Source organism: Poecilia reticulata, linkage group LG6 (genome assembly GCF_000633615.1).
Source record: "Poecilia reticulata strain Guanapo linkage group LG6, Guppy_female_1.0+MT, whole genome shotgun sequence".
Taxonomy (NCBI): domain Eukaryota; kingdom Metazoa; phylum Chordata; class Actinopteri; order Cyprinodontiformes; family Poeciliidae; genus Poecilia; species Poecilia reticulata.
The window spans coordinates 22,333,734-22,358,591 of NC_024336.1; the positions used below are offsets into that span (position 1 = coordinate 22,333,734).

Consider the following 24,858-nt stretch of genomic DNA (forward strand, 5'->3'; position numbering starts at 1 on the left):
CATTTGTGTTTGCAAAAAAAAAATTATTACACAGCAGAATAATTAATAAAAAAGATAATCAACTATCACCAAGAATATAAATAACTTTAATTCTGCTGTTTTTTWAAATGTTTTTCAATAGACTGTCCACACATGCTAAACATAGCCATACTTAATATGCATTAATTAAGGCTCAGAAAAACATATTGGTCCTTCAACCAAGTAGTCTCTCAGATGTTATCTGAACAGTGCCCACATAGTAATCAGAAATCCTTTTACAACCAAGGATCAGAACAATAGCCTGTAATTTACATACAAGTTATTTCTGCACTGCATAAAGCAAAACTTCCACATTTCAAGAATGAAATAAAAATAATCCTGGAAATTAAATACATAAAGGACTTGTCTATGCAAACAACTATTAGTCACAGCTAATTGGAGTCTACATAGATGACACCAAAAAAACAGGGCACTTGATAAGCAAACTGAGGTATATGGYTGAGCCTGAAAATAAAGCTAAATGTTTAACAAAAATTAAACAAGAAACTGATTTTATAAATATTACATCTGTCATTTATAAAAATAAAGAACAGTTGTATTTAAGATATACGCAAACCAAACAAGATTTTCTTTCCGTCCTTTTTACTAGTTCACACTTTTCACAAGGCTGAAAAAACCAAAAACAAAAGGACACTTGTGTGTTCTTGCATACATTTTTGGAGTGTATTTAAGTTCAGCTTCATCTTTGGAACGATTTATTTTCTTGCAGCCTGTGATGCAGATYGGCACTTCAGGAGGCAGCACGGTGAACACCGAGGACTTGCAGTCGGTACCATTCATCATTTGCTACAGCAGTAGTTGAAGTCAGGAGCAAATCCAGTGAATAAACTCTGAGCAGCAGCATCTGGGTAACAATAAGCTCCATCATCGTCACCACATTTGTCAGACAGACTGAGTGAACAAATTCAGGAACCGATCTAACGTCCCTTTGACAGTCAGCAGGTTTAACACAGTTGGGGGCAGGAGGCGCGGTCCAGGTTTAAAGTGCTTCGGTTGCCACAGTTGTGCACATGGCRATGTTGAGGTGGGGTCACGTTTGGCTCGCYGACATCTTCCGGTTCCACATGCCTCGTTTAGAGTGATAGTGGTGGAAAAAGTTCCTCAAATAGATCCTCTCCACTTCCAGACCACCTTGGAGGATCCTAAAGCAGAGAGCAGCATTGTGGAAAGTTTTAAAACTATTATGTAAATAGAAATATCACAAACTGAGATAAATATTTTTGTTTATTACACACAGCACCTTTTAAAAGAACTCATACTTAAAAGTTTTTGTCATTTTCAGAAGTTACAACCACGGTTTCTAGGTAATTTATCTGAACTTTATGTGATATACCAAAAGAAAGATAATAATATACATAATGTGTAAATGTTATTCTTTTGAATTTTAATATATCTCCTCTAAAGATAACACATCTATGTGGCATCTGTGATAATGTAAAGCTGAAGCCATGTTCTTTGTTTGTGAACACAAACTTAGCCAGTAGAGATGATTTTGATTCTAGAAAACTTCATCCATCTTCTCATAAAATTTTACCAWTCTTTGCTTAGTTCAGACAGCAAAAACACTATCTAGACAAGAAATAAAAAAAGCAAGGACAATGAATCAAATAACATGCCAAAGCATACTCGATGCTGTATTTAAAATTTAATAAATTCCAGCTAAATTGAATCCCGAGAGAGTAACAAACAGACCTGTCGAGGAGCTCCCAGTCTTCTCCTCCCCATCGTTCTTTGAACTCCCTSGTGTTCATTCCTCCAATGGCATCCAGGTCAGATTTATAGATCCCCAGCAAACCAAAACCATTCACTTCCCAGTAACCTGCATGAACAAAAATTACATTCATTAGTGGATGGGTTGTTGGKTTTCCTGAAAAGACCATTATGTATCCTATATCATTATCTACAATGACTCATTTAATAATTTTACACTATAYTTATTTATGCTCTATGCATTTCATGCAGATTTTACAAGAGAGAAAAGACACAGAAACTTTAAGGGCTAAATGAAGAGAAAAGAGAGAGAAAAGATTCATGTGCCCCATTGCAAAACAAAACAAAAAACCTAAAGGATTTTGAAAAGTAGCTGAATCTGAAATGCACATTTCTTTGCTGAAAATCTAAATCAGCCCTTTAATTCACTCTGACAACATGTAAAGACATAAATTCTGACTTCTAACACTAAAAGTGCTGCATTGATAGATGTAATTTTATACCACTCAAACTATTTGAGTCAAGGACAAGTGGAAGTTCTGACCCAATTAACTGCAAAACCGCAGCATCTCTAAAGAGTCTTGGTTTCTGTTAATCAAAAACATTGACATGTCTTGTTTTAATGGACTAACCAGGATACAATGAACATTACATTGAGCCATGTAGTTGTATGAAACACATAAAAGTACATTCTGTTTAAAATGTAGGTCGCTAGTATTAGGTCCTAAAACATAGCTGTTGTTCCTTATTAGTTCYTCTAGTTAGATAAAATCTGTGTTCAGAAGAGAAAAACAAAATGTCACACCGTTTAAATATAAGTCAATATATGGCAAAATGTAAAATGTGTGTAGAAAAAAACAAATTCCATTCTTATTGCTTCAAATGTAATTGACCAGATTAGTTGTGATTGATCATGAATTGATAATCTTCTCATTATACTGGGACTTTTTCCACTCAAGCAGAAATTTCAACAGTTGGCCTCTCTGACATGTTCACGCATTTTAAAATGGATCCAATGATCTTTGTGATAACTTAGTCTTTTCATCAGTCCAGTAAGGATAACAGTTATTTTCAAACTTTACACACAGAGGATAAACAATCACTATAATTACAGACTATGACTATTTTAATTCATGAAGTCCTGATTACGTTGAATTGTTAGATGACAATAAGCAAGCTGAAGATTGTTTTGTTAGTGGATTCTATGCTGGGTGTCAGAATTTGCAGAATGTTGGCTGTTTGTGTTTACTCCAGATGYATATCAAGTATTATTTTGTGAAAATGCAAAGATAAAACGAGACACAGCCGGTGACTGAGATCTTGAACAGCTGCTCAGAGATTTATATTTATATTTGATGCATTACAGAGTCAAGACAACTGCACTTGACAGTTTTGTGAAAGTGCAGTTATGTATASTCTCTTTCGAGCTACGTATTTAGGGTTAATTTTAGTACGAGGTCTACAATCTGTAGCAATGTAGCATTCGAACAGCTGTAAACCAACTCACTGTACCAAAGCTACCGGAGCAGGCGAACAGTCATTAAAAAACAAAATTAACGTATGCGTGTTCACCTCTGGCGTCTGATGGTGTACTGCCACAGTTCAGTCTGAGGACTATGGGAGCAAAAGCCATGTATCCCTCCACACAATGCTTCCTGATTGTGTCAACAATTGAAGAAGGGAAATGGATGTGAAGATCACAAAGAAACACGATGCTSTGGTCATCCTGAGAAAGACATCCGAGAGGAAACTTACAATCATAATTCTATAAAGACGTTTAACATTGTGCTTCATTTATCGTACTGTTGCAGTTCTCACGTGTATTAGATCGATTCCTGCTTGCAGACCAGCCGAGCGCTCAAAGTTCCCACTCAGCTTCACATACTGGTACCTGTTAAACCAGCATTAACATTGTACACATGTTACAAAACAGGTTTCACACAAAGAAAGAGACAAATACAAAATTAAACAACACAGACAAGCACAAACCTGGGGAGTGAGGATTTCTGCAGAACCTGTTCCACGTCCATGTCTGTGCTTCCGTAGTCAGTGATGATCAGGTTAAAATTTGAATCTCCGGTTTCTCTGAACACTTCCTCCATATCTGTAATCAGCTGCTGCACCCACCGGGCTTGGTTTTTAACTGGAAAATCACATTRACAAAAATTATATGGTTGTCTCAAGAAAGAAAATACAGCATGTGCACGAAAACCAACCAAAATTACCATCACATAACAATATTTCAGTAAACCAAATAAGACAAGAACTCCCAACTCTGAATGCATCAATCAACTTAGACTTCTTCAGGTATGTCAAAAGGAAATTCTTGACAATAAAATGCATGCCCTGCTCATATAATCACTGACAATATGTGACAACTAAAATAACGGGCTCTGTAATGCACAATAAATCAGCCATATATTTATTTGTATTCTAAGGTGAAAAAGAGTGTATTTGGTGTATTTGAGTGCAGGTGCAGTTTGATTGTACCTTAGTTTTTCAAAGAGATCAAAATACAAAGAATTTCTAAGTAACTTAGCTTCAATTAACTTTTTAATACCAAAAAATATGTCTTTGTGACAGTTGTTGAGAGAAACAATGCTGACACCATTACCAGTGCTAAATCCCTAACTTGAATATGAGGATACCAATGAGATGTTATTTTAAAATAACACTGGTCCACACTGGCGTAGAAATGGTCAACCTGATTGCTACCAGGTTGTCACTTTCATCTATTTTTATGTTTTCAGCTGACTTGTACTAACTATTGTTTTTTTAAGGATATTTGTCAAATTTGGAYGTGGAAGTAAATAGCTACAATGAGCTACAACCCCAATGCCAACCACATAAAGCATGTAACATTTATATGTGGCCTTTAATAAAAGATGTTTTTCGCCTAAGTGTTACAATTGGCAATTACCGGTAATATCCAATAACATTGTGTTTTTTACAAGTGAACACAAAATGAGCTCACATCACTAAAACGCAGCTATCTATTAGTTTTGGAATAAGAGGAAGATGTGTTTACCAGGCACTATGAAATGAACAGTGGCATCGGGATTCCAGTGGAACCCCACCGGGTTGCACAAAACCAGCTGAGGTTGTGAGCGCTCAAAGATAAAGTTCTGGTTGCGCTGCGGGTTGTGGCGAAACAGAGTGTAGACGTAATGCGTCAGACGCAGCAGCTGGCCATTGGCATCCTTCASYTCCAGCTCCAGGAGGTAGCGGCTGCCCCTGTATCCGTCCACGCGCTTCACAACGTTAAGCACGCGAACCAATGTGAATCGTCTGCGTGCACAGTCAATGACAATATGTAGATTAAATAAACTTTGAATAATTCAAAGTCAAAATCTTAAATAATGCAGAAAAATTATGAGAGAATTTCAGGCTAAATCATTAAATTGTCATTATTTACAAAATCATGCAAAGTTGGCACTTTTAATTGACTTTTAATGCAACTTTTAGAGCAACTTTGCATTAAGAGTGTCATTATTTACCAAATGACACTTTATGACAACTGTCATAAACATTCATAAAGACTTCTTCATGTTCATGACAGGTGTTATGTCATGTTTATGACAGCGTCATGTCAGTCTTATGCACACCCCTTCAAATAAAGTGTTACCAGATATATACAATTTATTAATTAAATATGCATCTCATTTGAAGTTGGGCTACAAAAAGTCTTTAGTTTCTTGTTTGAAGTGCTGGCAAGTATGAATTATGCATACAAAAAGTCAAACCAATGCTCACCTCTTRTGCTTTTTGTTAAGATGATCCAGGAAGGCATGAACAACAGTCAGAGCGTCACTGGGGTTCAGCAGCAGATTTCCGGAGACGTTGCAGGAAAGGTCAATCCAGTCGGAACGCTGCGACTGCAGGTCCAGGTGGTTCACCTGGAAGGTCTGGTTCCAGTTGACCTGAGTATCGAACACTGGCGCCGGAGTGAGGTCCTCTTCATCAGGGTACATGTTGTCTCCTTGCTGCTCCCACATGTTGATGTCCAGATGGAGAACCTTTTCTGTCTCTGGAAGCTTCTGCCTGTTGGCCGCAGTGGGTTTTTGAGGCACAGCTCCATGCCTGTCCTGGCTTTCAACTGGAGACTTATTGAGTTTCTGGATTTGAGTATGGTTTGTTTTTGAATATCTCTGGTTTTGATGCTGTTTGGAGTCGGGTCTCTGTGGCAGAACGGCTAGTTGTTGCTTTGCTTTAATTTCCCCGTTACCAGTAAGAGCTGAAGAATTAGTTTGCTCTGGTTTTACGGTGGCTTTGACTTTCTGTCTCTTTGCTGATATAACCTTTGTCTTTTTCAATTCTACCTTTTTAACTGAGCCTTCTTGTTTAAACTTCGTCCTGTTTTGATGCGGATCTTGTTTGAATACCTTTTTAGGTGCTTTGCCTGGCTCCTTTTGAGGTTGTGGAATGACACCCTTTTCTTTTCTATTCTGAAATTCTTCTATGCGTCCTCTTTCATCAGGAGATTTGCCCAGTGTATTATCAACGCCTCTTGTGGCAAAGGAGAAAAGTTTGCGCCGGCGATTCTGCACATAATCGTCATAATCATCTCCGTAGTCTGGGTAAACATTGTTCTTCATCTGGTCAGCCGTTGTTTCCTTCTCACTGTGGTTGGCATCATAGCCAAAGCCGTCCTTCTCCTCCTCATGGACCGACGTTTTATTCTGCAAACCAAAATCTGGCATTCACCAAAAGCAAGATCAGAAGTTGAGAAGAACATGTCTGATTATGCAAGCAAATTTAAATAAAAATAAGAAATAAAATACCTCTGTCTCCATTTCCTTTCTTGTGCATATATGGGCGGTCAAATCTCATGTATTTAGAGAAACCATATCTGGTGGAAACAAAGTAATCATCTAAACAGGAATTGGTTGCTTTTGGAGTTGATTGAATGTCACATTGAGATGCACTATAAATAGACTGAATCCTCAGTTTTACTTTTTTTGTAACCACAAAAAAATTTGGTTATAAAAGCAACATGTGCATGTTGCTGTAGAAACATGCACATCCACAGCAGCAGGTGTGTCTCAATACATCAGAAAATTATTAAATATAGATTCATCACACACAGTGTTCTATATTTCAAGATTATTTCTGATTACAGCTGATGAGAAGCCAACTAAAGTTTCTCAAGAATATTATTGGATGGTGTGCAAATGTCGAGGATACTTGCAGCCTTGAGAAGATCATGAACAAAACTCCATGCAAGAGTTTGGGAGACATTCACGAGTTGAAGAGTTCGGCGAGAGTCAGAAGACTAAGAACCAGTAAAGGGACATACTGAGGACACAGGTTAGTCACTGTTATATTCMTCRTGTTTAGTTAGTCCTGAACCTGTCAAAAGGAGCAAAGCCTGGTTTAATGACTAAGGTGTCACTTTGGCTGACATAAGAGTCTATGGATTATTGTCAAGAGGAAGATAAGTGACAATATACTTAACAATGGAGGTAAACTAAAGGTTGTTATAAAATCAACCTGGACTTTGCAATTACAAACTGATCACCTCCATGCAATGCGGCACTGATGAGGCAATTACCATCAACACAACTAATTAGTATTGACAGCAGATACTGTGTAATGCAATGAATTTTGGGTTTTTATTTGAGCTACACCACAATCATCAAAATTAAAAGAAATATAAATTCGACATATAAAACTCTGAGCATAATGAATCTTTATAAGCTTAACTTTTTGATTTCACTTATTGAAATAATTAAGATAATTGCTGATATTCTGATTAACTGAGATGCACCTGTGCCATGATATTTTTATACAAGGGTCTCACATCTTCTTGTGGTAGGAGCTCCCTGGGTAGTAGCAGGTGTTTTCTCCCTCCATGTGTGTGAGCCGGGTGTAGTCGTTCGGGTAGATGTAGGACATCTGAACCTATGGAATAAAAAACAATTGCTGCATAAAGCCTTGAAGCATATCACGTTTACAGTCACAAAAACAGGAACTATGGAGTTCTAACAAAGCTGGATAGCCAAGATAGAACAGGAAGGAAAAACTGTGGATTTTTAGATGCCAATTAGACTTCAGAAGGAATGTGAACTAGGCTTGGAGTAAGATTAGAAAAAAAAAAAAACAATATCGTCAAACTGAGGCAGATATGTTGGGCTATTATAGAAAATAGAGTTTAAACATCAAATTACTGCTGAACCAATCTGATCTCAACTTCAAACGAGTTGTTAAAACTTATGGGAGAAAACATTTACTTGAACCAGTGTGGAGGGTGAAAAAACATCATTTCCAATTTTACACACAAAATGCAAAATTTTTATTGTATATTCTTCCATTTTAATAAGTGAATAATAACTATTAGGTTTTYTGAGAAATTATTAATAACCCTTTGGACCTTTTCACAGTTTTTCAATGTCAAATCACAAATTCTAATGTATTGTGGTGAGATTTTATGTGAAAGACCAACACAGGGTGTCAGCAAAGTAAGCCTGCTAAAAGATCCATCTCACTTTCATGTTTTTCTCAGAGGGATTCAGCTGCGATTGTTGGCTGTTTAAATAAAATATTTTGCAGCGAAAGAAAAAAAAAAAAATTCCGAGTTCAATCTGTGGTGACCTACAAATATCATGCAGGGTCAAAAAGTTTTGTGGGTGATTGCTGCTTCAACAGATACCAGATGGTTGTACTATTTTTGATTTATTTTGCTTTTCTGCTTTTCATCTTCCTTTTGTCAGCCTCTGACTACTAAAAAGTACATTAACATCCATAACCTGCGGTCCACCTATTATTGGACTGAGTTGCTTGTCTGTTGTGGCAATTCTACTGCAATAACAATTTCACCAGTCAGTCATCTTCCCATAGTGCAGTGTGGCTCCAGCTCAAGAGGTGTGACATGTTTAAGTACTTTTTTTTTAACTGTTTAACTCTGTGTGCATTGCTTAACCATTTTCTTCAAAAGCTGTATTTTCCTGGGCTTATTATCCGCTCTTAGCTCGAACCAGCCTCCCTGTCAATGTTGAGGAAAAGCTTTCCTACAGCATGATGCTATCACCTCCATTTATCACATAGATTGTGTGATAAGGTTGATGTGTAGTGTTAGTTTGCCCTGCCCAGACACAYGGCATCTGACCATAGCRTGGTGTCTCCTGCAGGACTTTGTGGCAAACTTCAAATTGGATTTCTCAGGTCTTTATTTCAAAAATCTAGTTGTTCTTGATCTAGATCTCCGGTGTGCCCTTTGGCTACTTCTCTAACTATTTCTTTCTCAGTCTATGAGCTCAGGGTAGATGGCCATGTCCTGTTAAGCCAACAGCTGTGCCATTATCTCCCTTTTTCGGATAATGTCTTGAACAGTGAATCTGTACCAAAATGAAATTACATCCTCTTTAGGGATAAAACTAGGCATATCTTTCCTCCTTCTTCACAACTCCATCACATAAAAGCCCAATAAAATAAATTAAACTTGTACTTGTGACATAAAAAATGCAAACATATTTAAAGGGTATCAATACGTTGGGAAGGCTCTACAGGCAGTGTAAGGTAAACACAACGTCTACAAACTTCATGAAAACATACAAACTGCAGTCCTTGGTAACGGAGCAGAGGGAAGTCTTTGATCGTGTAGGTGGGGTTATATGTGCAGTCAGGAAGAATGCCTTGTAGGAACTTGCTGTTTATCAGACGGACTGCAAAACAAACAACATGCAGATTTGAATCATGATCATGTTTTGCTTTGATGGTATGAGGAAACAACTTGCTCAACGCTTGCATCCGCGGTTGACAGGAAACGGAGCCATTTAGAGACGTCTCTCACCTCTGTAGAGTGTGTCTCTCGGGTCTTCCCTCAGCATGTCTACTGCAGCACTGCGCTGCTTTGAGGAGGTGTGCTCATGACTCGCAGCTGTCTGTGGTATGTGGGTGACATAGCTCATCCTCAAGTCAGACTCATCTGCAGGACAAAGAGTTTGAATGAGAGAAGTGGGTCACGTTTCCTATGACTTGCAGTTTTCAGCCACCATGCAAATCTAAAGTAAATGGTGTTATTTTTCAACCCCACTCACGATGCACGCATTCACTGCTAGAATGGACTTTTCATGCATCTACCATCTTGAGGCACTCACCAACATAAAGGGAGATGTGTTTCGACTCAATAACCGTAAATCTGAAATTGCGGTCCAATAGCTGCCACTTAAAGACAAAAAAAAAAAACAGCATTACTTTCTACTTTGATATCAACATAAAAAAAGGCTTTTGATTCTTGGAAAATACAGCATCACTTGATCTGAGTGCGGTGCACTTACAGCCACCTCCACATGGTCAGTCCCTCTGTCATTTTGCTTGTGAATAACTTCAAAAAAGTATCTCTTTTGAGCTGAAAGCCTGTAAGACAGTTGGGATTCTTTTTAGGAGTTTTGCATTAAAAATCATAAAAGCATAAACTGCCTGGAGAGAGAGTCTATCTTAACACTTGAGCTGCAAGATCCATTTTCTACTAAAATGCGACCACAGTTTTATGGTCAGATTAAAATCTATCGCTCCATTTCTGTGATGACTTCTTGGAGCCGACTTAACAGGTGTCATTTTTTTCTGCATGAATCAAACGACTCATCTAAAATGATAATTTGAGACCAGGTTTTTCACCATATATAAATATTTTTTTATTTTAAGCCATTTTTATTCTTGAAGCTTACTGCAACATGTGTAGATCATATTTTACAATCACAAGGAAAGATAAGTACCTCATGATTCATTAGCTTGTAGAACCATCGTTAGCAGAAATAGCTTGAAGTAGTTTCTGTCTGACTACGAGTCTCTCTCGTTATTGTGGAGAAGTTCTGGCTCACACTGCTTCAGTTCTTTTGTTTCTTGCACAGTTCTCTTCATGTGGCATCACAGTTTTTTAATTATGCTGAGGTCTTAACTTTGACTGGGCCACTGTATCCACTTGATTATTTTTGCCATTCTGTTTTGGGATCATTGTGCTGCTGCATGACCCACTTTGGCCAAAGTTCAGTTGTCAAACAGAGAGTGGTTGACTCCGACTGCAAACAGTGCAGGTCCTGCGGCTTGAGAAAGAAATCTGAATCCGTATCCCTCTTCTACCGTGCTTGACAGTTGTTATAAGGTGTACAGATGTACACCTTAGGTGTACAGATAGGTTCAGTTTGAACCTACAGACAGGTTCAAACTGTATTATTGCCAAACGTCTCCAGATTTTATAAACCTAAGTCACAGGTCCACACTTCTCAGAAGTATGGAAAAGCCTCTCTTGTCAATCCTGCTCAACAAGCCACACCTGCTCAGTCTGTTTCTAACGATTCTTCATTTTACCATCCATCCATCCATTTTCTTTCACCCTTGTCCCTCAGTGGGGTCGGGAGGGTTGCTGGTGCCCATCTCCAGCTAACGTTCCAGGCGAGAGGCGGGGTCACCCTGGACAGGTCGCCAGTCTGTCGCAGGGCAACACAGAGACACACAGGACACACAACCACGCACACCTAGGGGCAATTTGGAAAGGCCAATTAACCTAACAGTCATGTTTTTGGACTGTGGGAGGAAACCGGAGTACCCGGAGAAAACCCACGCATGCACAGGGAGAACATGCAAACTCCAGGCAGAGAGACCGGGGCCGGGAAACGAACCCAGAACCTTCGTGCTGCAAGGCAACAGCTCTACCAACTGCGCCACTGTGCAACCCCTCTTCATTTTACCATGCAAAGTAAAACATGTAGAACCTGAATTGCAGGTTTCTCTTAAGTTCTATGGCAATAGTATGATTAGGCCACATCAAGTATGCTGAGGGTATGCTTCTTTTGTAATACTGCCCACTGCATCAATATAAAAAAGGCTTACTGGTTGATAAAAAATTTTCTTTAAACCTATACGTTACCAATTATACCTCAGAAAACCAAGGAATGTTGAAAAGTTTCAATCACTCTTATTTTGAAAAGCCAAATAGTGCTGCTTCCATAACTAGCTTAGAAGCATTTTAATGTAGAATATATTTTCAGGAATCTAGATTATTAAATTAAATTTGAGCTGGAGATTATTTTGAAGATAATTAAATTAATTTAATTCAAAAGGCAAATAATCCCCTTTTCCTCACTGGTTTCGTTTTTCATTCATTACTGAAGAACAGTTATTTACAATAACAAACTATGAAGTACGCAAGTTTCATTTTGAAAGTTTACCTTTTCAAGATGGTTTTAGTTTCTCTAAAAATGTTTAACTCATGTTTGCAATATGAAGAAATATTTAGGCTTTGCTTTTGAAAGTTTAAATAAGCTTCCTTTGAACAGGCTAACACAATCCCTTTTTCAGTTCAGGTTTAGTTGCTTTAGTTGCTTTAGTTGCGTAGAAACATTTGCATAGAAGCTTTTGCAATAATCTGCTCAATTAAGTACTGAGGCTTTTATTTTGAAAAGCATATGTAGGTGTTCTTTTGAATGCCTAAGATAATACTCTTTTTCAGGTCTGACAGCCAGAGTAAAAAAGTAGAACCTTGCACCATCTTCACATTGAACTACTGAGATTTCTGAAGAGCTTCCTTTAAGTTTTATTTTGAAAGTCAGCATTATTACTTTTTAAATACCAGCATTAAATCCACTGGTCATGTAAAAACCACATTTGCAAGGGCTTTTAATTTGAAGGGTATCGTTTGTCTTTACTTTAACATTTATTCATCTCTTCCTCATCGCTAGTTTGAGACCATTACATACTTGGATCCTTCTTTAGAAGTTGGGGGGCCATTTTTCAAGACAACACTGTCTGTTAACTTTACTGTGGAAGTCAATTATAAGCCTTCTGTCAGGCACACACAGTAGCCATAATATGGATGGACTGTTTAAAGCTTAAAACAGCACCTGACTCATTAACGTTTTTGTGCAGTTCAGGTCTAATTATATTTAAAGATAAAACATGGATACAGTGAAAAATGCTGCAGATTAAAAAATAAGGTTCAGCTCATGACATCACCATAACACTTCTGTTTCAGTTGTACTATGGGAACAAAAGTGAATATGAATCATATCTCTGTAAGTGAGAAGGGAGATAAACCGTGCATTTCTTGAAAAGCAATCCACAAAAATCTTAAACTCTATTCTCAAAGCCACCTGAAGCCATTACATTCCTGGTACTAATATTCTCAACACTGACTTTATTTTTACTTGTTCTGAATTGTTCTACAACAACATAAAAAAATACTTCCTGTCTGACAGTTTTGTGCACTTGGCACTTTGAGAAAATGCACTTAGTAAAAATTTAGGGTGAATTATAACAGACACTACTACTACTACTTTTGCTACAAAAAGAAAATAATATTATTAGTCTAAAAAGGTTTTGTTAGCCACAGATTTGGAGTACCACCACTCATTTTGAGTTTGGTTAACAGTGTGGATGATTGTGCRGTTATTGTTGACTTATGTTCTCAAAGTTTTTGTGTCAACTCACCAAACTGGTTTAGATTGTGCATTTCCTGCACTGACACACTGCACCTACACAGATATGGTTCCAGTGAACTTCCCTGTCAGCAAGTCTAGGTAACAGTAATGCTAAATTTTGGTTGCACACATGAAGAGATGAGGAAATACTTTCAGTGACCTCAGTTAAATGAATATTGAGCTTTGCAGTTCAGCTTTTAAGGCTTTTTTTTGTTTGCAACAAATGCCATCTGATAAGCTATGCACCGGTGTCAGAGGTTCCAAGTAGTTTATCTGGGGACAGCTTATGAATTGACTGATCATTCGACAGGGCAGAGAGGATGTTATAAATAAAATCTGTTCAGAACACACCTGTGAAGTTCTGATAAAAATGGAAGAAGGGTCCAAACTAATACCACAGTCTTCTGGTTCAATTTAGCACATTAAATGACACAGATGTAGCTTTCTGATTGCGTTTCAAGAGATAAGGTTTTAGTTAGAAGAAAGTGAAAGACAAATTTGCAAATGTTTTTTTTTATATATATATAATAAGCTTATATCAGGTAAAACTCAAGGGTCCAAGAAGAATAAACTGGCATGTAGTGATTTGAGTGGAGACTTTTTCAGGTCAGTTCTTCCTATTTTAATATTACCAGGTCTTAAAATCACAGAAATGACTCAATAACAGCAAAGAAAAGGAACTGAATTGCTTGTCCAAAAGGAGAAAAACTTTTAAAAGGGGTTACTTTACTTTGCCTCGCGTTGAAGTCAACCTAATAAGTCACCATTGTTGCACACCTTTTGACAAAAAGCATTTCACATTTTGTAATATTCTCAATTCAACTGTCCAGAACAGAGAGTTTTTAATCTTTCGCTTGAACTGGAGAGTGTTTGGCAGTAATTCCTTTCAATTAATTAGATTATATAAATATTTTAATCTTAATTTGAATAATGTCAAAGTGCCCAGTGATGACATTCGCTAAAATTGCTAGGAATTAAATTTAATAATTGTTTGTATTTATATTTTTCATAACATACAATGAGAGGTTATGTGTCATTGATTTGAGTTTACTGATCAGTAGGGATGAGATGCTTATTCTTATTTTGCTTGAAGTGTCAATCATATTGATTTAATCTGGTAAACTATTGATTCATTTCTTTTCTTACTGATACATTAGAGTCATTTACTGACTGTAACATAAATTTGATTAAACCTATTAAGTAATTATACCAATACAAAGAGTGTGAATGATGAACTTTGCAGAGATCTTTAGATTATATTAAAATTATTTCATACAGAATAAATTGTTCGGACATAAAAAAAACTTAAATAGACGAGCAAAATAAAAATAAAATCACAGTGCTGCAAAAGAAACTTATGGGGTGGAGCTAAGTCAGGTGTGGAAATAAAACCAGTGGAACCAGTGAGTCTGAAATGCAAGTGAAAGAAATCCAGCCTTTGTTTGTTTGGATGAGTCATCGTTCAGAGCATAAACTGTATTTTTGACGCACCGAACTGGTCTGGAGGTCTGACTGGCATATTTCTCAAACTCCCCCGGGGCCGTCCACTCCGTGCCGGTCTGGATAAAAAGTTGTGTGCAAACAGATGTCACTGGGATTGCTGTGACGAAAAGAAACTTTAAAACCAGGAGGCCTCAAACATCCATACCTTTCCGACCCACGCCAGCAACTGGACATTAAGCGGGGATTGATCCGTACTGAGCCAAAACTCAGAGTTGTCATCAGAGCTCACTGCAAACACAAAGTCTCCTGACAGAGGAGGAAAAATGAAGGGCATTGTTAGTATGCCTGCATGGGTTGTAAAAGGAAGGAGCAAAATGTTAACGTAAAGGCTGTACCATCTGTGTATGGATGTAAATATCCAAATATCCTGAGTCCATAGTTGGTCCACTGAGGAGAAACAGCAAGTTTCTGGACTATGGTCCTGGTCTAATAAAAGAAATGGAATAGTAAATCAGACTTGTTGTTGGCTCAAAGTTGGAGGAGTAGACCAGAATCAGGAGGACTTTGCATGTAGATGCAGAATGCGCCCCTGATGGAAAACATGAGTATGTTTGCTCTGCTCAGGACTCTCCTCTGACCCACATAAACATACTGAAAAAGCACGTAGAGTCGTCTTGGCATCTTTTAAAATGATCCAGACAAAAAAAAAAGTTCTATAGCTAAAAAAAAAAGATTTTATGTGTAATTCCAAATTTTAGAGTAAAGAAATACATTTATACATATGACTTTAAAAGAAAAGAAAAAAATAAACACATCTTATCTAGCTATACGTTTATGGGACATAAAGCTAAAAAAGCACAATGAGTTGCATAATAAAAAATAAGGGAACAAAAACATGTTCTATAGTTTAACTCTGGTACAGACATTCTATGAGGAGACCGTCTGAAAAAAGGAAAAACACTGTTCAAAGTACTGAGGTATCAATAGTTTTAGAAGGCACCTGAGCAGTAACTCTGGATTTTTGTTTAGCGCATGCTTGAGGACAGAGAGAAAGGCAACAGGAAATGTTGCTCATGTGTTTATTGACAACACATACTCACTTGTTACACGTCTAAAAGGACAAACATGTTTGGGAAGTTTCACTGGCATTTTCAAGTGTCATACATGACAAATTACTGAACGAGATTAAGCGATAACAGCTCGACTCACATGTGGATACAGGGGGTAGTGCAGGTTCTTGTGCAGGTCTGCGGTAGAGGTGCCGCACCAATCCTCAAACACATGCAGATTGGCCTGTCCCTTAAACTGCAGGGCGAGAGGAGAGAGTGGGGGGCAGTGATATAAACAGAGCATTGTGTTTGCAGGAGCAGGACACATCACCATCTGGCCACAGTATTTAAACTAAAACCCAACAAATACGCACTTCCTCAGACGGAGCTCGACAGCACAATGGGGGTGGATCTCAACACACCCCTTTCCGTATATACACAAGTATTATTCAATGGGTAAGCCAAACCAAATTATTAGTAACAGGATGTGAGCAATCTATTATTATGTGTGGGAAAGCTATGTCAGTAAATAAAAGGTACGTTGAACAAGACGTCTTCTTGCAAAGTCGGGTAATATAATAGAAAGTAAATTGAGGCATTTAGAAAAACTCTTTTCTAAGTTTCAATTCAAAGCGAGTACACAGTAAGATACTATATGCCCACAATGGAGCTGCTGGTTGCCAGTTGAGGCCCCAGATGTCCTGTAAACATACACCTCTGCGACATCTGCCGAAGGAAGGGTCCGTGTTATCTGATCTGTGTGCGTGCCGATCACACAACAGGAACAGAACACCGGGACTGAGGGCCAAATACAGTGTGTGGTTAATCCGGTTTTATTAGTGGTCATGACGAGCAGTTTGCTGCCACCAACATATTCAGATAAAGGTTGGTGTGAGGTTCAGGCCTCAAACTCAGCAAATATTATTGATGCAGATTGTTTTTGGTCACATATTTTAAGGGTCAAAGGAAACTATTCACTCAGTGTCCAAGGAGTTTATTCATTGACAGATGATGTTCAGCATTAAAGGTTTGCCAGCTATGACTCTGTTACAGCCATACTTCTAATCAGTAACCTGTAAACTCTACTGTTCTGGTCTCACAACAAGCTCTGCTACATTGACTGCTATCAAACTTGCTGTTTTATGGAACTTTTTAACAAGCAGGGTTTGCAATAATCACCTACGGTAAACAGGCTAACATGCTCCGATTCATAGCAAGGCATGTTTAGTAGAAATGACGTAAAATACAGATAATGTATAGAATGGGTCATACGTGCACTATTGTTTGAGACAGCTGTGATGAAATGGTTCAGGGTTAGGCTCCACTGCGAGCTTCATTAGGATAAAAGCTTGGAAAATACATATATAGCCACAACAATTACAAATACAATGTTATCGAAGAGGGTTTAACTCTGCTAAAACATTAATTCAAGCAGCAGCTTTAATCCACAACTTATCAGCCCTTTAAGGCCATATTTGCTGTGAATACATTCACACTGTTGATGTTCCTAAATACATATCCTGCTTAAAGCTCAAACAAAGGTTCTCCTGTTGATATATTTTATAGCACCAGCGATTTACAACCTAGGGAAAGGTTCCTTTGTTGTCATTGCATTTAAGCACTGAAGGAACTCTAAACAGTGATTACTTCAGACTCGCACAGTATTTGTCACTTAATCAGTTGGTGTCAGGATGTCAACAGAACAAACGACAACAAAGTGGTCATACAACTGAATGCAAAAAACAGATACCCTTTCCATACAAATCTGACAATGTCTAATATATTTATATATGCTTTGCCTTTCAATACCATGTTCGTAGGAATTAAAGCCTTAAAATGTGAATGATGCTGCAAATTCAGAAAAAAAAAACAAAACAAAGCAAAAGCTATATTTTGCTGACTTTCATACCTAATTGTATGAACACAAGATATTCTCAGTTGGATGGATATATTTTAATTTTTTAACTTTTCACGCATTTTTAAATCCAAAAGTTCTTTTGTGAAGGATAAACCCATCCCAAATTCTTCACTGATGTTTAAAACTTGTGATACATATAAAATTAAAAACATTTTCTTATCTTTTGCAAATTAAGACATTTGCATCATCACCGAGTCAAACTTTCAAATCTGGCTTTTCGCTTAAAGTGGCCTTTTAGTTTGTGTATCAAAATGAAAGAAAACGGGTTGCAGAGAATAACAAATTGGCAGAACACAAGAAGGGTAAAAAAAAAAAAAAGACAACCAACCACATGGGAAAACATAGCAAACAGGAACTATTACTATAAACCGTGGTTATGTTGGCAAGTAAGGCCAGACAGCTCTCTTCTGACATGAAACATGAGGTGAAGCAGCTGGCTGAAGCTCAGTCCTGCTTAAAATAGGGGAAATCTGATAAGCATGATAACACAAAGCAGTGGAAGCTCCTGCAGACTGTTGCAGGAACGACCCTGTAAACATGGAAATGCAATGAGCTGGGAGTAAAGTGGGCAAGTCCGGGCAGGTGATTTAGAGTTCAAAAGAGGTGAGCTGGAACTTTGCAGCATGCAAGCAGCCCCCAGACGTTCGCACACACACACGCACACACACACACACACACACACACACACACACACGCACACACACACACACACGCACACACACACACACACACACACACACACCTCTGGTTTCCATGCTTGTGGAGTGAAGCTGGACCTCCAAGAGTCTGGATCCTCCACCCAGTCTGGTCGACCATCTTCTCTCACCTAGAAAACACGATGAGCCATATTTTGCATTAGTTTGTTTTCTTCCATTCGCCTCTTTGCATAAACACACAGTCTTGCATCACCTTTATTTATGGAAATTCTTTTTTTTTTTATTAACTCCACTTACCTTTTGATTTAGCACGGCTCTCATCCAGTTGCTGCTGATGGGATTTGCACCTGAAGAAAAGTAGGAAAACTTGATTATCAGAAATGCATGCTCAAAAATACAAAAAATATTCATATATCCCTGGAACAATCACAAACGGCAAGCTTAATACTTAAAGTAGTTGTTGATTTGCAGTCCGTTTTACACTTTTTACATTCACTTTTTTCATATTAAGTCTACAATGGAGTCTTGAGCGAGTCTCCCTGTGTTCATATTTTCAGCTGAGGACATTTCAATGTCAATCATTTCAGCCCTAAACTTTGCAAACGTGTTTGGTGCTTTTGGCAAGTTCGACGCAAAGAGTTGTCCCCACTGACCTCTTCCATGTTTTCTGAAATTATAGAGTGGTTTTTCAAAATAGGCCCTCACTGTGTGGATTTTTATGACTGTGGTAACAGAGAGTGAGCTGGGATTGAAGTCCCTGTGAAGGTCTGTCATTACCACTAGGGTGGAGCTCTCCAAATACACACCCTTGAAATGTGGAGGCCAGTTGTGACATCATGGGTAACCCTGGAGGGTTGGTTAAGAAAAAGAGAAGTATTTTCATGTAGACATATACTGACCTAAATCTGATTCATAAACAGTGATGTTTTTTTTTACATAATGAACTTTTTATAGCTGTAAAATGTAAGTTCCTGTTAAACATTTAGTCAAAGTCAAAAGGCTTTTGAGATGCGGTGTTGTATTTATCTCTGTGAAAGGTTTTCGATTCATATTTATTCTGGACACATATATTGAAAACCCTAGATCTTAAACATCTCAATCTCGTTTGTTAACATCTCTGGAAAATCGTATCTTTCATTGCAGCAATGTCTGCAATTCCACAGCAATGAACTTTGTGATATTTTTTCACTGAGTGTGGTGGTGGAAGGTAAACACACTTAGCTTCCCAATTATTGCTCTGACTGCAGATGCTGGTTGGTTTAGTCAAGTGGCTGTCTTCATGTTGTCATTGCTGCCTTAGTAAAGGCAGAAATGACTCATTTTGAAGGGCGGCTCAGAGTCACATCAAATTTACACGATGCATATTTATTATACAATGAGTCATTTGTCACAGTTCCCCATCAGAGGTTTAATGTATTTTTGTAATAATGAAGTTGACATTATTCATTATGCCAGCATTAGTCAGTCAGCTAACCTTGTTGTGTTCAAATTCAGGGGTTGCATCCATAGTAATTAGGATTACATGTATGAATTAATTTAAAGCTGTCCCCATACATTTCAATGGGAAACAACATTATTATTAACCCTATAAATATAAATAGCATAAGTCATAATCGTATATTGAGAGGGATTTCACTTTTCCTATTTTTCCTATATCCTTTATTCGGGGAGCCAACAAATGTGGAGGGTGCTGCACATTATTCATAATCAAAATAAGATCATGTGCATAAGCCAGATAATTGAGCTGCTGCTGACTCAGCAATATTTATGGGAAGGTGTATTCMATCTCTTATTTTAGAGGGGAAACAGGYTATACCTATGTTAGACAAGCCTGGTGGAAAATTCTCTGCGTTGAAACCCCCCCCCCCAAAAAAAACAAAACAAAACTAGAGTCTACTGAGCTGTGATGAAGGTGTGCACATTTGCTGGTTAATGATCATACCCACAGCGTCAAAGAATTAACCACAAGAGGCAAATCCCCGCTAAGCCTTAAGAACAGAACAAGTGGTTACAGAAACACACGGTAAAGATGCATAAAAAGCCTTAAAATAAATGTATTATTATTATTACTATAAGAAACTATAAGAACAATTATAGTGAGATATCCTTTTGCCAAACTGCCTGTGTCACAATTAGCAGTACATCAAATTTCTGTAGAATCAATATAATGGAGGCTTTTTAATACATTTTTTATCTGGTTTATAATTGAGTTGATTAACTATTTCACTATCCATATGTTGCAGAGCAAATGGAACTCAACAAACCTTGATCTGCTCCTCTATAATCTACAGAGTGGAGCACAAACATGTGCCACTGGTTTTACATAAATACCTGCCTGTTTCCTGGGGATATAGATATGATGCAACACAGAGAACCTTACTAAATTCCACTCTTCAAAATAAGAAAGATGCGAGAACATGGCATTCATATAAAGATGTCTGTTGTGCTTTGCAGATAAAGAAATTACTAAGTAAAAGTAGCCACTTGACTAAATTAGCACATATTTAAAACAGAGCAGTTAATTAAAGGAAGTTTAAGTTAACTAAGAGACATATACCTAAAAGAATTTCACATTTTCTGTCAAACATGTTAAATCTTGTTCAAAAGTTTGACTAACTGCCAGTGAAATTAGCTATATGGTATTTCAGAATACCTTTAAGGCAGAAAAGCAACATCAATCAAAACATCATGCACAGAGTGGCTTTAAAAACAAACACATATCAGAACTAAAGGTTAGAAGTGAGAAGATACTGAAGAATAACTTGAAGATGAGCTGATAAAGATGAGCTGACCGCAACTGATATTAAACAATTTTTTTTTATTTTTACTTCATTGCCACATGTTCATTTACTTTTGAACCCGTAAGGTTTCACCGATCTTTTACTAAAACCTCTAAATCTGCATCATCAATTTGTATTTTTCCCAGCGATGCTGCTTTTATTCTTAAACTGTAAGCTATGCAGTTTACATTTTTCYTTCAGTCTGCAGAATATTACAAAATACAGACACTCAATGTCAAAATATTCTCCAAGGAAACTGCAAATACCAAAATGATAGATGACACCAAACGTACCGACAGAGCCAACAACTGTTAATCTGATTCACTTCAAATACAAATACACTTCAAAGACTTGTGCGTTTTTTTTTTGTTTTTTTTTGCATAACCTTCATAATGACCTTCCCTGTTTATTAAAACATAAATGAAAAAATATTAACTGGAATGCTTACCACATATTTTCCAACTAGTTTCCTTATCAGGACTTTATTAACTTCAACACTGTTAACTTATCTGTACTAAGAGCCAGTGTGACCCACATGAGGGAAAAACAAACTATTCCTTAAAGAGTCGTATCTTAAACCCCGAGCATGTGTGTGATCCCGTAGCGACCAGTGGTGCCAATCTGCATCGGTTTGTTCTCTGGGGTAGAGGTGATGAACATGTGATTGCCCTGCTGCACAGGGGAAACAAAAACAGCAATGCAGCCTCTATTTTCTAATAGGGGAGCTTTAAAGACATTTTTATTTGAATTTTATGACAGATTTATGTAAAGTAGTTGCCTTTATGTTACACTCGTGCATTTAGCTTCTGAAAAAGCAGGACTGAAAGCCGCTTGAAGTGTTGCCTAATTTAGTTTCCAAACAAGCTCTGTAATAAAATAAGCTTAATCTTTTTATCTTTTGTCATGCAGCGAAGAGACTCTTTTGCATGTTAAGTATAAGTGACTGTCAGTCAGAAGCTATGGCTGAATAACATATCACAACATAAGTCTTTTTATATCAGCCAATATTGATAATTATTGATTAGTTTTTTGTTTTAAATAGCTGAAATAATACAAAAATAGTGGCGTGACCTTTTCTGTTTTATGCTCAATTTCCTATGAAGCTGTTGTACTCATTTTCTCGTTTCACTCCATGTTGTTTATTTTCAAGTGAAACTTGAAACTGTTACTGCACAAGTTACTCAGCAGGTTATTGATAACCTACCACATAGCTAGTTGATAACACCAGCCTTGCTTAGCTAGCCATGAGAAGCTCTGCAGCTTTTTTCTGCCTACATCCCTCAGAAGGCTATATACAGTTCTGTAACGGAGTTCTTTAAAATTATTGAACATTTATTGGAAGCATTTTCTATTGATATTGATCACACACCTATTGATTTATTTTCCAGCACTATTTAGAAGTTTACATTCCAAGGTCATTTTTCAGCTTGGAAGCCGTCTCTATGGATTTTTTTTTTTTTTAGAAATGGCTGTAAATTATGTGATATTTTGGTTTTAAATTTTAGGATTGATGTTTAATTTGATTTTGAAGGTCATATTGGGGTTCCTGGAATGAAGAAACCTGTTACCAAAAGTCAAGCTGAAGTAATATCATTAGCTCTGAAAATCCAGGGCCATTGGAAAGAAGTTTATTCTGACTTTAAAACATTTGTAGAGAAAATAACTATTACTTACTACAATGTGCACCATTTGTCATCATTTGATTGGTGACATATATGTTACCATCTCAATCATTCTAATTCCAAGCGACGGATTATCCGCAGCCAAACGTACTGACAGAGCCAACAACTGTTAATCTGATTCACTTCAAATACAATTACAATTAAAAGCAGATACTAATTTTGGTTTTATCCTAAGAACAAAAGACCGTCTAACAACAAGGAAATACTACGACTTAATGAAGAAGTAAAACCAAGTCTTTGTCTCCACACACAATATGCTCCATTTCAAGCAAACAATAGACGTATTAATACTACATAGCCCTTTTGGCCTGAGAATCTCAGCCAAGAAGGCAGTTATAGTCCCTCCAGTGAGGTCAAAGTCCACCCAGAGCTCTCCTTCCAGTGGAACACACCCTTATCCCATGTCTGGGTAAAGCTCCCTGTGGGAAGAAGCTCTTTTCCCATGCTTTCATACAAGACCCCATTAGCTTTTACCATTGTTTCTACTATAGACTCAGAGGGGCTTAAGTACAAATGCATGCCACACTTTTCAGATTTTTGCTCGTAAAAAAAAAAAAAAAAAAAAAAAGTGTTTAAAACCACGTATTCTTAAGAACAACAATAAAACACTGACTTAATTAAGAAGGTCACAGTCAGTATATATATCTCATGGTCAAAGATTATAGTCAGAACTAAATTAATTTAATAAGTACCTCAGACACCTAGTTGACGTTGTCAATCCCAAACAAACAACTAGTTGCTGTTATTTTAATGTCATCAAATAAATACCTATAAATCGACTTGCCATATAATTTATTTACTGTGTATTTTAGAAACAATGAGGTGTCTGCTCTGTTTCATCGTAAGGCCAAGCTTAACCAAAATATGTGTTTGCATTCCACCTGCCCAATAAAACAGAAGCAAAGATTGTAATTGGAAATGTCAATACAAGGAACAAATGATGGTTTTGAAGGTGGATGGGTAGATAAATAAATGATTATAAACTGCTATCAACTTGTTAAATTCTAAATGAATCACACCTCAAACTAAAAAGAGGCTTTGTCTAATTTTGATAACTTAACTGGAGTTATAACTTCACACTCCACAAAACCAATATCTGCCTGGCCTTCATTTTGAAGCATTAAAGATAAGCACCAACACAGTCCGCATAGCAGATGATTCAGCTCAAGCCAAATCACAACAATTTCCATCACATTTCCCCATCAGAGAATCATGTTTCTGTTCAGGAGTATAATGTATGTGCAGCCCGACAAACCCCATTTCATACGCTGACGTGTTGTTGAAAGCATGAGCATCGTGCGTTTCTGTTTCTTTTATTGTGGGGAGACGTCAGATTGAAAACTCTGGCTGTTTTCATCTGCATCCACTCGGCAGCCACAGCCACATCCTCAAGTCAGTTTGCTGAGTGCGACAGCGAGACGGAACGTTTTGACATGAGGTGAAAATAAAGCAGTGTGCACAGGATGTGTGGTTTGAGAGAGGCATTCTGAGCTTCGACTGACCTTCTGACCCCACCGTTTGCCTAACCCCTCCTTACTGTCCATAAAAGAACAAAAGCATCCACATCTTTGTAATACTGTTGTTTCATCTGCCTTAGGCTCTGGTTTCCAATAAACACAATGACAGGTCTGAGTTGCAGCAAGTACTATTTGGGTAAAGGAAACTTACTCCATTTGACGTTATGTGGAAACAGATTTTGACATTGATCAGCAAACTCACAAAATCTATAAGCTTTAATCTTAATAAAACCCTTCAAGATTTCTTTAACTGTGAACATTTGCTTTGTTATGTTTTATTTTTTAATCAATCCTGTCGTTCGATGTGTACCAAGAAATACCTGGACCATTTGAGATTTTTCACATACTTTACATAACGGACCAACACAAATTACTGCCAAGTAGTAAAGTGGAAGGAAAATGATATGTGGTTTTTAAACACTATTTTTTACAAATGAAAATCTGAAAAGCGTGGCATACATTTGTACTCAGCCCCTCTCAATCAATAGTATATTTCAGCATTTCAGCTGTAAATATTGGGGGGTGTATCTCTACCAGCTTTGGTAGGATGGCTCCAACTATGTTAATTAGAGACGTTGTACTGGAAGGTGCATTTCCAATCCAACCTTACGTACTTTATCAGCTCTAACAATATGTATGTATGTGTGTAT

The 24,858-nt window shown here is 37.4% G+C and overlaps 1 protein-coding gene across 1 annotated transcript in view; it reads right to left on the reverse strand.

Moving 5' to 3' along the window:
- Window positions 1–67: 67 nt before the first annotated feature.
- Window positions 68–24,858, reverse strand: part of b4galnt3b (beta-1,4-N-acetyl-galactosaminyl transferase 3b) — a 25,942-nt gene continuing 1,151 nt past the window's right edge. The window contains exons 2-20 of the mRNA XM_008412421.2: window positions 18,527–18,576; window positions 18,316–18,399; window positions 15,816–15,911; window positions 15,002–15,092; window positions 14,812–14,912; window positions 14,655–14,722; window positions 10,026–10,104; window positions 9,846–9,912; window positions 9,539–9,673; window positions 9,301–9,410; window positions 7,550–7,650; window positions 6,531–6,598; window positions 5,503–6,442; window positions 4,778–5,037; window positions 3,739–3,892; window positions 3,568–3,640; window positions 3,322–3,475; window positions 1,732–1,858; window positions 68–1,181 (exon numbers count right to left, since the gene is read on the reverse strand). Coding sequence (XP_008410643.1) covers window positions 1,070–1,181; window positions 1,732–1,858; window positions 3,322–3,475; window positions 3,568–3,640; window positions 3,739–3,892; window positions 4,778–5,037; window positions 5,503–6,442; window positions 6,531–6,598; window positions 7,550–7,650; window positions 9,301–9,410; window positions 9,539–9,673; window positions 9,846–9,912; window positions 10,026–10,104; window positions 14,655–14,722; window positions 14,812–14,912; window positions 15,002–15,092; window positions 15,816–15,911; window positions 18,316–18,399; window positions 18,527–18,576 — 2,870 coding nt within the window. The 3' untranslated portion in view covers window positions 68–1,069. The remainder of the gene's footprint in view (window positions 1,182–1,731; window positions 1,859–3,321; window positions 3,476–3,567; window positions 3,641–3,738; window positions 3,893–4,777; window positions 5,038–5,502; window positions 6,443–6,530; window positions 6,599–7,549; window positions 7,651–9,300; window positions 9,411–9,538; window positions 9,674–9,845; window positions 9,913–10,025; window positions 10,105–14,654; window positions 14,723–14,811; window positions 14,913–15,001; window positions 15,093–15,815; window positions 15,912–18,315; window positions 18,400–18,526; window positions 18,577–24,858) is intronic.